General features: G+C 36.0%; 1 protein-coding gene across 1 annotated transcript; it reads right to left on the bottom strand.

The window, feature by feature from the left end:
- Positions 1-1,881: 1,881 nt before the first annotated feature.
- On the bottom strand, positions 1,882-12,478 carry erfl1 (Ets2 repressor factor like 1). Its single transcript, XM_058376842.1, has 5 exons — positions 12,407-12,478; positions 11,367-11,601; positions 8,426-8,612; positions 7,233-7,356; positions 1,882-4,869 (listed from the first exon to the last, which is right to left on the bottom strand). The coding sequence occupies exons 1-5, from the start codon at positions 12,468-12,470 to the stop codon at positions 4,028-4,030; spliced, it is 1,452 nt and encodes a 483-aa protein (XP_058232825.1). The 5' UTR covers positions 12,471-12,478; the 3' UTR covers positions 1,882-4,027.
- Between the last annotated feature and the right edge of the window lie 2,490 nt (positions 12,479-14,968).

The following is a 14,968-nucleotide window of genomic DNA, read 5'->3' as shown; positions in this document are numbered from 1 at the left end:
TAGATTAGGAGCAAATTACTCAGCATCCAGTATTGCTCAGCTCTATTAATCCGGTGTCTGTCATCTGGTTTTGCTGAAACACACAGCTGTGTAGAAGCAGTGGACGCTCATACCCTGTTTATGAAAGGTACCCAGAGATCGGATATCAGTTGGAAATACAGCAGAGGCTTGTGGAACACCGATCTGCGTAAAAGTCACCAGTAAAATGTGTACACTGATAATATCACATGTGACATGATGCAGGAAAGAGCTTCATAAAAACGTTCTTGTCTATATAGAAGAAAATCTGTGCTGTTTAAGTCAGCACTTAATTACAATAAAACAACAAAAGGAATCACAACCCTAGAGACCTTATAAGGCCTAAATCCTGAAATACAAAATGTGATTCCTGTGCTATGAAGCGTCTCCTCCTCATGGCCATTACCTAAGGTGTATTGCTCCATGAAGTGTACACTGCTGTTACCTCTGTGTCGTCATGCAACCCAAGTAGATGTTTCCAGACAAATTTATTGTTCCAAATTGGAGGCAATTGTGTGTTAACTAGTTAAACAATGCTTCAACAAAATCATGAGCAGGATATTGCATGACGTGGACTTGAGCTGATTTGGAGATGAATGCTGTAGGTTTATTTTGAAGCGATTAACCATATGCAGAGATGTTGGAAAAGGGATCAGCCATTAGTCTAGTCTGGGTGCTCTTGTTTATATTAGTGTTAGTGATTGTGTGAAACACCACCTTCAGTCCAAATGACCATTTATTTTGACCCCTACACAGGCACAGTCACTTTGAAGGGCGGAGCTTTCAGAAGGACAAGGGCATAGTCATGATTGGACAACAGCGTAAGTAAATCTTCACCATGTACGGTCTAGCAACACTGACTGACGTAGCTCACACAAAGTGACAAATAGCAGAAACAACGGACGTCTTTCCCAATAGGAAATGACTTGTAATGTCACTGTGATGTAAAATCAGATGCATGGTGCTCTCTGAGTCTTTGACCAGACCATAATATTGTGTTGTCTCAAAAAAAAACACAACTATATTGTGTTGTTTAAAAAAAAGGAAAAAGCTTCATGCCATGTTCTTCTTTATTACCTTCAGTCTGTGGTGGGATCACATTTTTATATTTCATCCTCATGGAGATTTTAATAGCCATTGTTGCTTCTGCTCAGTAGGGATGAAAGTGTACATATACATCCGGATTTGTGTAATGCTGCTTTGTCTGCTTTTAAAAAATCCCCTACAAACAAAAAAGAGTTGAAAATAGGCAAGCATATTTAAGCTAGGTAATGTGTGGGTGTAAAAAGTATTGGCAAGGCGTTATTTACTTGGCATGAATTGTTTACAGTGAAGTCTAGTGTGTAGCTATGTGTAATTTTTTATAACCAATGATAATATGCTTTACGCAGCTGTACAGCAACAGGATGGACGAAAGATCTCTCTCTCTCTCTCTCTCTCTCTCTCTCACACACACACACACACACACACTCTCTCTCATGTTCTAATCTCGGCAGTGTAGAAAATAGCCATTCATCAAAACATAGCTTCTTCTGAAACTATAATATCCTGACCAAGCAAACCATTAGCAGAAATCTGTTTCACCAAAGAACAGCTGGTAACTGTTGTGGAAATGTTCTCAATAATTGAAAGGTCTCATATGCATATTGATTAACTGACATTTACACTGTATAACTAGAGGCATCACGGTAAATCTCGTCTCTTTGAACACTGTGAGGTGTAGAAACTAGAGAGCTCTTTCCTGTGCGTGGTCAACATACACGTCAGACAAATAGCTTGAAGGGTGTCATCATGTTTTTAAGCATTTATATAGCAGTGGCAGAATGAAAGAGATACGAAATAATGGCATGTGGTAATCTTGAACTGTATTATTTCTTCTCCCCAATTTCATACAATAATAAACTGTACATAAGACAAATCTCAACTTCGCTCACAATCACATCTCAATCATCACACCCTCCCGAATAATGTTTATTGCTTTTAAAGATATTTTTTTTTTTATCTCATTCTTTTCTCTTTTCTTTTTCAGTTGTACAATATACAAACAACAAATAAACCTTACTGCAAAGAAAATGCCTCTTTTTTTTCTTCTTCTTTTTTTCTCAATGTGTACACACAAATATACAAAGGAAAGTCTATGTACACTGCTAGTTTCATATAATTACACCGATGAAATGCAACTAGGCAATTTTAATTTTTCGTGTAAACTATGGATATATCGTCGAGTTTGTCTTCTGAGGAAACCTTTCGCGGTGACTTCATGGTCTATTCTGTTTGTTTGTTTTTTACATATTGCGTGGTCTGCTTTAAACGAATCATTATTATCCTGCCATTCGATGCGCTGACATTCAGAAAAGGTTTAATTACTGATTTTCAAAGTTTTCATCTGCAACTATCCATACAAATAAACATTAGTCAAAATATTTCTCCCAAAAAAAGTGCAAAACCCCAATATTACTAACATTACTGCAAACTATCACTTTCGGTGAATAGAAACTATTAAAAAGTACTGGTGGAACACTAGTCTTCCTCTATAGAGCCTTTCTCAGATATATCAGATAAGATGACTGAGAGTAGAACTAGTGGGATTCGAGATGTTTTATGTTTTAGCATTTTTCTCATCTCTGAAACAAGTGCTTCTTTTTTTTTATTTTTTTTTTAAATATAGTTCTTATGCAACCAGCATCTATTAGCATTTTAATACAGAATTGAATCCCACCAGTACCTCAATCTCATATAATAGTAATAATACAAATTAAATGTTTTATATACAATAATAAAATATATTGATGCAAATTTAAGCACTTTCTTACTCAATCTCTCTCTTTTTTTTTTTCTTTTTTTTTAAAGCGCAAAGAACATATTATAGCTATTTAAAATAAGACATTTTAGCACTGCATGAACATGACAAAAATGTACGAGGGAACAAATAGGTAAAATCACACAGATATTTTTGGGGATGTTTTAGGGGTGGGGGCAGATATCATTCCTTGAAAAGACAAATCGAAGCAAAATTACATTCATATACAATCTGTAGAAATCACATCTCACCACTAGATGTCTTTGTTTGACAGTGTTTCCATTGCAAGCTGTCAAGCACAGCACGAACGAAATGCATTTAAGTGCTTTATTACAACACAGCTGAACTGCTTGTTTTATACAGTTTCCACCATCGCACTTAGCTTTGCATTAATATTGTGCTGCAGAGCTAATGCTTACAGGAAAAATTGATGGAGAATTTATGCGATACACCTAGATCAGACCTTTCAGCAGTCAAATTACCCAGTACGAACATGTGTATGTGGAATGAATGGAGGCGAATAACTATAGAATTAATTAATACTATAATTTGCTGCAACAAAACAAAAACGATCATCTCTCAGATTCCACCACAATGGGGTTTTTCTTTTTTTTTTAGAGCTATTAGAAATATATGGAAAATCGAACATTTATAAATGTTGTTATCTCATACGTTTATGAGCCAATATTTATCTATTCACATTTACAATCACTTTACAAATGATCTATTTGTTTTGAGAAAATGACTTTCGAGAGGCATTTTTGTAACATGTAAGCTCTCAAAGGTAATTTATATCTATGATATAAAAGAGAATGCAGTTCGTCGACAGTTCATCGTCATTTAGCACATGAACGTGTTCCGATTCTGGGTGTGCATGATGTTTCATTGTTTTTTTTCCATTTCAAGTGGTGAAATATGTTTAAATTCTAATAAACGGAAATATTTCTATGGATATAGTGTCATAAATAAGGAATTGATATGTATTAAAAGTTTTCTGTTTAAACGGCTTTATGCATTTTAAAGGAATTTTCCAAAAGACAACAAACACAAAAATAAAAGTGCAAGAGAAAAGAACGAAAACTAAAAATGAGTTCAGAGTAAAATTAAATAACAATAAAGTACAAATTGAGAAGGTGAGAATATATTGTATATTGACAAAGAGATAGAGGCAGAGAGTGCTCAATATAACCAGCATCTGAACAAAGCATCTTAACTATGAGTAAGTTTAAGAGTCTCCGTTTCTCTGTGCCGCTCAACCAGGATGAGGGAAGGAGAAAGAGATGTTGGAAGAGATGGTGGTGGAGGAGTCAGGGGTACCAGGCTTTTGAGAGGATGGGGAGATATAGAAGGAGGAAGAGAAGAGAGCTGAGGTAAGGTTCCGCCCAGACCTGCGGTCTTGGCTTCGGGAATGTGAGGTCGGCCTCCCATCCTATTCTCCTTTTCTTGGCTGGCATTGAATTCTGGCTCGTTTTCGTTCTCCGAGCTACAGTCACTCAGGTCTGTGATTTCCAACTCAGAATCCGACGCTGGGTCCTGCTTCATTCCTGCGCGCCGATCTGACGGACTCTGGATGCCTCCTCCACTTCCTAGTCCCAGTGATCCCAAGCCTAAACCTAATCCCACTCCAATCCCACCTCCGACAGCCCCTGTAATGCTAGTGTTCTCTCCTCTTTCCCTGTCACTTATACCAGGACCCAAAATACCCAGCTCAGTCCGGCCTTGAAGTAAACTACCTGGGTACGTTGGGACGCAGAGTCGTGGAGCCTGACCACCCACTGAGCCGTTGGCTCCACCAGTTTGAGCTCGCTCTGTTCCTGTTGTGTCCCCAGGAGGAAGGAGTGAGGAAAAAGGATGAGGGAGCTGTGCCAGGCCAGACTGAAGTGGATTTGGATAGAAGTGTGAGGGGTAAATCGAGCCTGGAGGCAGTTTAGGGCAGTTGTTGAGGGATAAAGCTCCAGGGAGATATGGGTTGAAGCCCCAAGAGTAGTCAAATGCAGGGTTACGAGGGTAAGGACCCAACATGGATGGAGGTTTGGAGTAACAGGGGGCTCCTGTTGGAGAAAGAGAAGAGAAGTGCTATTGAGAAGCGTTAACATGTAGCATTGTTTTTTTCACAATATTCCAAAACACATTAAATGAAAACAAAAACATTTTGTAAGAAAATCTTTCAACTGGAAAGGTTAGGAAAGTATCTACACTGCTGCATTAATTAAAACACTTGTTGGATAAATTACTCCACACTGGCAAAACCTTTTTCCTTCCTCCACATTTTCCTCACACCCTCATGCCTTCTTTCCCTTTACACTTTCTTCATCCTCACACCCTTCCTGACACCCTTCTCTCTCTCTCTCTCTCTCTCTCTCTCTCTCTCCCTCTCCCTCCTGTTATTTGCTATGCAGGCCTAATTTGACAGTGCTAGAGTCTCTCTGTGTTCTGGGCCAGGAGTAGCTTGCAGACACATGAATATTGAATCAGTCAGGCAGGCCTCGCTTGCTTATGAAAACACAGTAATGGACGCCCACAGGCCACAAACTGAAGCCTGCACCCTCAATTAGGACCTTCCTGCCTGGGAAGGGATTAGGACAGGGAGGACACATGGGAGCAAGATCAGGGTAAAAAGGGGAGGAGGAAGGAATAGGACCTGAGGACAAACAAAGTAAGGGGGGTAAGTTGGGGTGGAGAGGTATGTACACATACACACAAAAACACACACGTGCTCTACACCAACACACACATTCTGATGCACCGATAGTTTAAAGCACATATGGACTAGAAACAAAGGAGTGTACACACACTGACAGTTTTGTGACCTCTAACAGAGAATACGCTGCAACGTATCCTTTGAAATTCAAATGGGTCTACTAAAATGCAAATGTAAACTAACATTAACATGACAAACGAATGCCTTGGATCGAATCTGGATTTGAGTCTACTTAATGACTTCCAGCGCAGAGATTTATTTTAGATATTTAGTTCTTGTACTTCCATAATTGATTCCCACTCCTCATGGAACAGCATGAAAAAGTCATATTGTATGAAAAGTTCCAGGCTAGAATGAGAAATGGGGTAGCTTCTCTTACAATTTCTCCAATCAAATTCCTTTACACTTTGCATCAGGTTATCAGGGCATTGAGGAAAAATCCCTGCACCTTTTCCAGTTTACTTCTAAGCCATATATTTAAGATAACACTAAAAATTCTGTTATGCCCATATAAGATCAATTTCTGAGATTTATGTCATTAAAATTGTTATTCAATAAAATTCTATTCAAAAATATTAACCACCTATAGTCAATTATTTTAGGTTATAATGAATGAAATTACTCTGCGATGATATTGCACATTTTAGTTAAATGAATTTATAAAGGATAGAAATCATGTTTGTTCTAAAGACGGTCTGAATGACATATAAGCCAATATCTATTGATATGATATGTCTACCCTATGATGCACTGATCTGCTTACCAAGGCCATACCTCTATGACCCAGAATCCTAATTAGGTAGTATCTCATTCTCAGTAACTTCATTATAATTAATTTATCATTTCATCTATAGCGTGTATATGATATCTAACATGTTTCATCTAATCAAATGTGTATAAATTAGAGTTTCTGTGAGTGAGAAGGAGGGCATCGGACACACTGACCGACTCACCTCTAAACACAGAGGAAAGGCATAGATCTTTGATCAGACAGACTACCATTGCTGGAAATTTACCTTGATTTGAAGATTTTTAATTTGGCCTTTCTGATCCTTCAGCTATAATTTTTGTCTTTTTTCTTTCACAACTACTTACCTTTAATAATCAAAAACCAGAAGAAAAACGATAGATATATTTTGTCCCAAGTAAGATTTCTTACACTTTGTTAATATTGTTTTAATTAATATTTTTTTTATTTTACTTTGGAGTCTGTGCTTTTGCATGTTTTTTAGTACTATAATGAAGTCAAAATGAAAGTAATATTTATAAGAATATTATACAGTTTATATTTTTAATATAATAAGTGAATACAGAAATTTGGATTTACTCAAGATTATAAAATTGTAAAGTTGTTAAGCCTAATTATTATATATTATATATTTTAAAAAATTATATGTACACAAACACATATATAGTAAAATATTAAATATAATTTTGGATTTGAGAAATGTATTATTATTATTATTATTATTATTGTTGTTGTTGTTGTTGTTGTTGTTGTTATTATTATTATTGTTGTTGTTATTATTACTATTATTAGAGATTGTAAAACTGGTATAAGGGTTAACTAAATATAAAATACTATACATTTATTCAGAATAATTTGCATGTATATGATTTTGTATATTCATAATGATACAGGCTTTATAATGTAATCTGTCCCACTCTTCCCTGCAGTGTCCATCAATTACTTCTTGTGTGTTTCTCACTTACCAGAACCAAGGAATGGAAAAGTGTCCAATCTGAGCTTATCACCCTCTGGGGCTCCTGTGGCTCGGTCAAACAGAGCAGTTCCACGGCCAGAATCAGGCAACCGAGGGAATAAAGACTGCAAGGCCTGAGAGGTTAAAAGTATAGAGAAATGAACAAAAAAGGACGTATGAGCACAGGTGAAGGAAAGCAGGGAAAAAAGTAAAAGGAAGAAACTGAATGTAAAAGAGTTCTTTTCTTCAGTAACTCTTTTACAGTTCTAGGTGTTAGTGGGACTCCCCCTTTTTTTTTAACTCCACCATCCAGTGATCACAAATATCTGTCACTTCTCACGTCGATCCCGAATTCATTGGTGAACCGATCTAATATTCTCTTTCTTCTTTAATTTCTTATATTCCTTTTTTTTTAGATCAATACCACCAGTGAATACACCAGCCAAGGTGAGAATGAGATGGAGGGGATAATATCTTCTTTGGTTTTAAGACCGCTTAACTCCGACTTTGACTTTTCTCTCTTCTTTCTCCTTCACCTTTCTTCAGCACTCCCCCTCCCTTTATTCCCAATCTCTTTCTGACTCCGTTTTCTAGATAACTTTCACACAATATCCCTTTTCAAAAAGTTAAGCAAATTCCAAGTTGAAAATGACATAACTGGATGCAGTCAGTCTCATAATGGGATATAGCTGATGAATCATGAAAGCTGCACTTTTAACAGTTTCCCTGTGCAAAATTCTGATTGGTTCATATATCGCTGGTTGGTTCCCCTGCTATTAGTATTTAGGTGAAACAAGCCTATCTACTTACCTGTTTATCTTATTATTGCCCAAATACTTATACCTTATATCTGCTCAATTCTGCTTGCATAGTCTTTAGCTGGTGTGCTGAGTATTTTGGATGTTCAGTGATCCATCATATGCTTATGATTAATGACTGATGAGTCTCAGTCAATAAAGCAGTTTGGTTTTATTTTCTATAACACTACTTAACCACCATGCTGCACTAAACTTAGACTAATGCATGCACTGTAAACACACATTTGGATTATATCGGTACATATTATGCACATATTATTATTATATATTATTGGTACAAAATGGATAACAATTGTATCTCGATTAAATTCACTTTCACATATTTATTTTATAAATACTCGGACGTATAGGTTTAAGTACAGGTCATGTATTAATGCTCACATACCTCCGGGGTCACGGGGCTGCAGTCTGCTGTTGCTGCCCCTCCGTTGAAGTGGTTCTGAGCTAGCAGGAAAGGAGAGCTGGCCATGTCCAACAGCGGATAATTCACTAGAACCACCTTGCTGAAATTAAATTTGTAGGTGAACCGCTTTCCTTTAGTTTTGTGCAAAATGCGCTTGTTGTAGTAGTACCTGGAGCATGATAGAAAGTAAATAGAGTACGGAATTAAGAGAGATCAGGGAAGAAGAGAGAAAAGGAGAAGAGGGTTAGTGGGGTAAATTAACATATAAAAATTGTAGTGTGTAAAATACTGTAAACACAGTATAAAAAAAAAGCTGACAAAATGCTAATAGTAATAAAAAATAAATAAATAAAGGAAACCATTGCGCCTGAAATCAATGTGTTTTTATATGAGGTAAAAAGACTGAAAGTCAAAGCAGACTATTCTTTCTTTAGAAAATGTTGCCTTAAATAAAGAGGCAAAAAAAAAAATGTTCAGGCAGGAAAAACACATTTTCAGCTTTACTCTCAGGAATGTGCTAATATTTTGCCATACATGACCAACATTAGTTCTGGGATAATATACAGTATGTTGTCATGATGAACCATCCGGTAAAGTCAATAAAGTCAAACACATATAGTACTTAATTGTAAACATCGTAACATCAGTTATATCAGCATGATAGCAATGATTCTGATTTTCCTCACACTATACTGGTAAAAGCAGTGTATATATAATATATACTTAAAATAATATATGCATATATATATATATATATATATATATATATATATATATATATATATATATATATATATATATATATATATATATATATAATCAGGTTGTACATTCAGTATATAGCAAAAGGAAAAGATGTTTATGTCTTGGTTTCAGCTACCTTGCCTGTCCTGCTATGCCCCTTCTTAAATTTCAAAGCGATGTATGGTTGGCTTCCTTCTATTCAGCTCAGTAGGCTACACAAGTGCACATAATGCAACCTGCCACACCAGTGATTTGTACGCTTTGCTTGCATGGCAATTGAGCACTGTCCCTTAATTGAGCAATTAGAATAGGCTAATCAAAGAGGCCAATTATGGCCTCCACCAATTCATAACAATTAGCAGCAATGACAGTGTCTATTAAAGACAGAGCAGAAGGAGGGGTGGGGTGGGGTGGGGGGATTTAGGGGGAGTGAAAGGGAAGAAAGAAGGCTGAAAAATGGAATTGTCTGGGAAACAATTTTTAAATATGCAAGAAAATGACTGAGGTTGGTTTCGATATGCAAAATACTTCATAATTCAAGTTTGGTTTTGTGCATTACAGACTCACCAAACAAATAATACTGACTATAAGGATCGTACAGAAATATTCTTTACCCAGAGTTATTTAAAATCTTTCCAATCTTAAGGTTAAAAAATAAAAATCCAAGCAAGGGCTTTCTTCTATGCATAAACAATAGCTGAATACTTATTTCCCTTGTAGAAATGGCATAATTAAAACCTCACACTGTAGTGCCACATGACTTGCCATCTTATCATGTAAGCAGACTGATGCCTTGTGATTCTTGTGATTTGTGTTCCACTAAATTTAACTTGATATTTTTTTTAATTCAACAACCATCTATCTATCTATCTATCTATCTATCTATCTATCTATCTATCTATCTATCTATCTATCTATCTATCTATCTATCTATCTATCTAACAAAGCAACTCGAGTTTTTTGTTTACTTGTTTTTAAGTAATGAAGACATTATGTAATGGCGAACAGAGTAAAATTAGGTATTTTAAATAAAATATCTAAATATCACTGAAAGGATGTTTGTGTTTATGAAGCTATTTATAAAGCTTCTCCAGCTATACAGGATTTTGATTTAAAAAAAACCCTCGTTGTTTTGATGGAAATAAAAAGGTAATGTGCAAAATTTTATTGAACCAGTCAGTGAATTTAAAAATTGATTTGACAACAAAGAACAAAGGTTCCCTTCATTACCGCTAATAATGGTTGAGAAACACCTTCAACTCCATCCTTACTGCCTTGCTACAATTACACATGCACCTTTTATTGTAAGGATACACTTTTTTCCTTCCTCAATATGATACCATTCTGGCAATTGGCTAACACTCATTACAGAGATGATACTGATATCCTAATAATCCTACTGATATCCTGTACAATGGAGACTTTTGTTGTCTGAGACAGCAGCCTTTAACTTGAGTTATGATTTGTGTTCATGTGCTGTCTCCATATTATATGAATAAGCTTCCAAAGGATTAAAATAAACTTTTGTGTCTATAATTGTGATTTATAACAATTTTATTTGCTCAAACGTGATCCAAAAGAAAGATTTCAATACCGCTACAGCATCGGGGAAACGTAATATATATATCTATATACAGGCTCAACTGTATATATATATATATATATATATATATATATATATATATATATGTATGTATATATACAGGCTCACTGACCCTAGAGAGTTGAACATTAGATAAACATCAACTATTCTTATTCCGTTTTTCCGTGAGCTTGTGCCCACTGTAGCCTCAGATTCCTAACATGGCCTCCTGTCACTGCAGCTCATTCACCTTAATGTTTGGCCTGTTCTATGTTCGAAGAGACTTTGTTCACCAATGTGACATTATATCAGCTTGAACCAGTCTGGCCATTCTCCTCTGATCTGTCTTATCAACAAGATCATCACACTCACTGGGATGTTTTTGTGTAGCATTCTGTATAAACTGCTGTGCATGAAAATAGTCCTGAAATACTGATTGAATGAGCAAGGAGAAAGAGTTAAAGTGGCCAGTGAGTGCATGTAGTAAAAGTTAAGCGAAGTACTGCCTCTCTCTCTCTCTCTCTCTATATATATATATACATATATATATACATATATATATATACACATTAAACCGACACACTGAAAAAAGCCCACCTTAGTGCACGGCTAAGCTTGTCGTAGTTCATGTGAGGCTTGCACTTGCGAATCCCCCAGAGTCTTGCTACTTCATCCGGATCTTTGATCACAAATTCACCATAGTCTCCCTGCCAGGCAATCACCCCCTGGTATTCCTCCTTCTGCAGCAGCTCCAGGATGAAATGCCACAGCTGGATCTGCCTGGAGCCAGGGCTAGACTCTGGCTTATAGGCCCAGTCTGGAAAGGCAAAGCCTGGGGAAAGCAAGGGAAGGAAAGGTAGAGGACATGAATGAGACGTGTTGGTTTTTTTAATGCTTGCTAAGGGGCAGAGCTGTATAAATGTCGTATGCACATAGGGGTTGGGAACAAAACCCCTGAGAATTAGCTCTAAAGCAAGCATTCAGTAGTAAGCATAATAAGCATATTAATCAATAAAACAATTTTTTTTGTCATTTTGGATTTTAACACGACACTTAATTTTTTATACAAAAAATGTCATAATAAACGTTTATCTCTTTTTACCAGTACACTGGTGTTTCATGCCACTGGCAGAATGGAAAATTGACTTATCAGACATTTTCAATCAGTAGAAACAAATGAATTATTTTATTGCCACAAGTCTGATATAAATTGAGTCAGGACACTTTTGGCTTTCAGTGTGAGACATTTTTCCCTCTGTTGGGATAACCGTACACAGAATGTTAGTGCATGAAAACAACAGCTTCACATTTTAGATGCTTATGAGCAATCACTTGGTTGCATCTCAGATAGCCCCAAGTTGGACATTACCACTTACTGTGAAGAAACATTTGTGTGTTTGCCTCTACTAATGAAAAACTACAAATACTTAAGGCTATCTAATTTCTTATGAGCCATTAACCATCACTGTGGAGTTTGAAATGGCGAAGAAATACAATGTTGAACATGGAAACAACAAAAGAGGTGGAAATTCCATTTTTTGGAGTCTGGTAGAAAAAGAGTTAGTAAATATTTTGACCACTCTGACTATCAATAACCTTAAAGTTAGTGGCGTGTTCATAGGGTATATTTTGCTCACCTGGTGTCCAGAGGGCTGGGACAGGTGGAGTGAGGAGCAGGTCGCTAACACAGTTACAGTCCATGCTTCCACTGCACCTGTACACACACACACACACACACACTTATATTACTTCATAACTAAGCTCATGATCAGTAGCAAAGCCAAAACCTTTAATACAAAATCATCATATACTGTAGCATCTGTAATTTCACATGATGTATTTCACAGCTGTGGTACTCAAGCAAAATGATGAAATGTCATTCCTGTGGCCTTTAAAACACTCTGATAGATATCTTTAAATATTTGTGCTGAAGGCTAACCCCTAAAAGGCAGGTGTCAAGCAACTCTGCATTACACTACAAAGAGATGTAGTCTAAAGATCTCCTCATATATTTATAGCGATGAAGTGGGACCAAAGTGTGAAGCTGTTTAATCATTAAACCACGCATGTTTGCATTTTAGTCTATATATCCAGGCCATAAAAAGAAAAAATAATTGTTTTTTTCAAAGTTTTAAAAAAATGTTTTTTACAAGGAATAGTATTGCAAATTGAAACGTAATTCACTGCTATTAAAAGTGAGTAAATTAATCGCAGTCCTTATATAAATATATTGACGCATGTATTTTCAAGGTGGAATATTTTAAAAATGTTAAAGGCAAATGGTTGTATTTGGGCTCAGGGACGAATTTTCATATACCTGTATAACTGGGGAAATTCATTCTTACTGTGGAAGCCACAATATTATAAAGGTTGTTTTACAATGCTGGGGTAAAAGAAAAAACATCAGTACACGGTACCTTTAATGCTAGACTCTCCCTCACTGCCTCAGTCCTCTCTCCCTCTCTCTTCCCTCGTCTCTTCTACTACTCTATTTAATTATGCTCTGTGAATTTTGGATCTTCCCTCCAGCATTGAAATGGAACGTGAATTATTAAGGTGTGTTTGTATAAATTATTATTGCTAACTCCAGGCACTTCTCTCTTCCACGCACTCAATGCATGTGCACACACACACACATCTCTCTCTCTCTCTCTCTCTCTCTCTCTTTTGCCTTTAGTCTTAGAAGTGTCCAGTTACTCAGTTACTTGCACCTTCTCTACTATCTCTTCTTGCTCTCTGATCTCTGTTCTTTCTTGAGTTCATCTTCCAGGCCTCCATCTTTATTTTTCTTCTGACACACACAAACACACACACACACACACACACACGTTCCTTCTCCTGACAACCAGTTAATGCTAATTAATTTCATCCAAAGCATTAAAAATGGAATAAAGCTATTAAAAAGAACGTAATACGACAATCATTAATATTGCACTTGATGAATTTAGCAAAATAATGTAAAATATTTATTGTAACTTTTAGTTCAATTTAGTAACCTGCAAGTCTTTTTCACTGTACATACTTTATCTTCTTCTATATGTGTCCACCTCACACAGCTCCAGAAACTACAAATCAATCCCTAGCTTGGGTTACTGTGCATGTGGGTTTCCTTCGGGTTCTCAAGTTTCTAAATGTGGCCTTATTCCTGTAAATTCCCTCTAGGTGGAAATGAGTGTGTGGACAGATCTATTACAATCTTGATCAAGATGAAGCAGTTACTTAAGAAGAACGAATATATTTTTCCATTTTTCTAGAAAGAGAAATTATTTCACAATTTACCCAAACCATAATGAGTGCATAATGCTATAAAAATAAATAGCTAAGTATATAGTACATTATGTACGTATTTAATGTATGTATATTATACTACTTTTTTTCAATGATATTTAAAGCCACTTTATTTATTTAGATTACTAATATAAATAATCTAAGAGCGATTTATTGAGATCAATTTTTCAAATATATTTTTTTTTATATTTATTAGAATCCCATGTGATGAGATCAGTAGAGAAAAATCGTACCCAGGCTTATATTGTCCTTATTAATAGCCCTTTCCTTATAGACAGTATAAGTACTTCTATAAACAATATGCTTTTTTCCCACTTGTTCTTATTCTAACCCATTCCTTAGTTCTTGAGCCAACCACTGAAAAGTCCAGCCATCATGAGACACAAGTTCAAATGATCAGCATGGTTAAGTCACAGCATCATTATTAAGACAGCTTTATTGGCAGACCGGTTGCATAGGATATTTGTGTAGGATGTTTGCTTTTTTTTCCCCCTCCTCTCTCTTTCCTCTTTCCTTAACTGTAATACAGGTTTATATTCATCCCTTGTCTCATTATCTTATCCCAGAATTCTCCATGCTCTTTTTGTGCTTCCTACTGAAGTCCCTTGGCCTTTTCTATTCTTCAGGCCTCTAATTTACATCTTATGGGCAAGTTTATATTGGTGTATTTTTTTTCTCTTTATATGGTAAACCTACACATCTTTGCCTACTTCCTGGGCTTGTTCAGTAGGTTTTACATTTTTTTTAATGAAAGTATTCATCTTTCGTTACTGACACCAGCACTTATTAGGCCGTCAAATTGGGAAGCAACAGAATTTTTTTCTTTTAAAATGTTTACTACTACTACTAAATATGTTTAAAGAAGATTGCTCTGATCATATACCATTTTTAAACCAATTAAGAGCTCAGTA

The sequence above is a fragment of the Hemibagrus wyckioides genome, linkage group LG23 (genome assembly GCF_019097595.1).
Source record: "Hemibagrus wyckioides isolate EC202008001 linkage group LG23, SWU_Hwy_1.0, whole genome shotgun sequence".
NCBI classification, from domain to species: Eukaryota; Metazoa; Chordata; class Actinopteri; order Siluriformes; family Bagridae; genus Hemibagrus; species Hemibagrus wyckioides.
Note: the sequence above shows the minus strand (reverse complement) of the source record. Positions and strands in the feature narration are given on the sequence as shown.

What these genes read in the sequence shown, in the direction of transcription:
- erfl1 (XM_058376842.1), bottom strand. Translation starts at nt 12,470, where the DNA reads ATGGACTGTAACTGTGTTAGCGACCTGCTCCTCACTCCACCTGTCCCA. An exon ending in GCAGCCCCGTGACCCCGGAG is followed by an intron (nt 7,357 to 8,425) that starts GTATGTGAGCAT and finishes TTAACCTCTCAG; the next exon opens with GCCTTGCAGTCTTTATTCCC. An exon ending in TTTTCCATTCCTTGGTTCTG is followed by an intron (nt 4,870 to 7,232) that starts GTAAGTGAGAAA and finishes TTTCTCCAACAG; the next exon opens with GAGCCCCCTGTTACTCCAAA.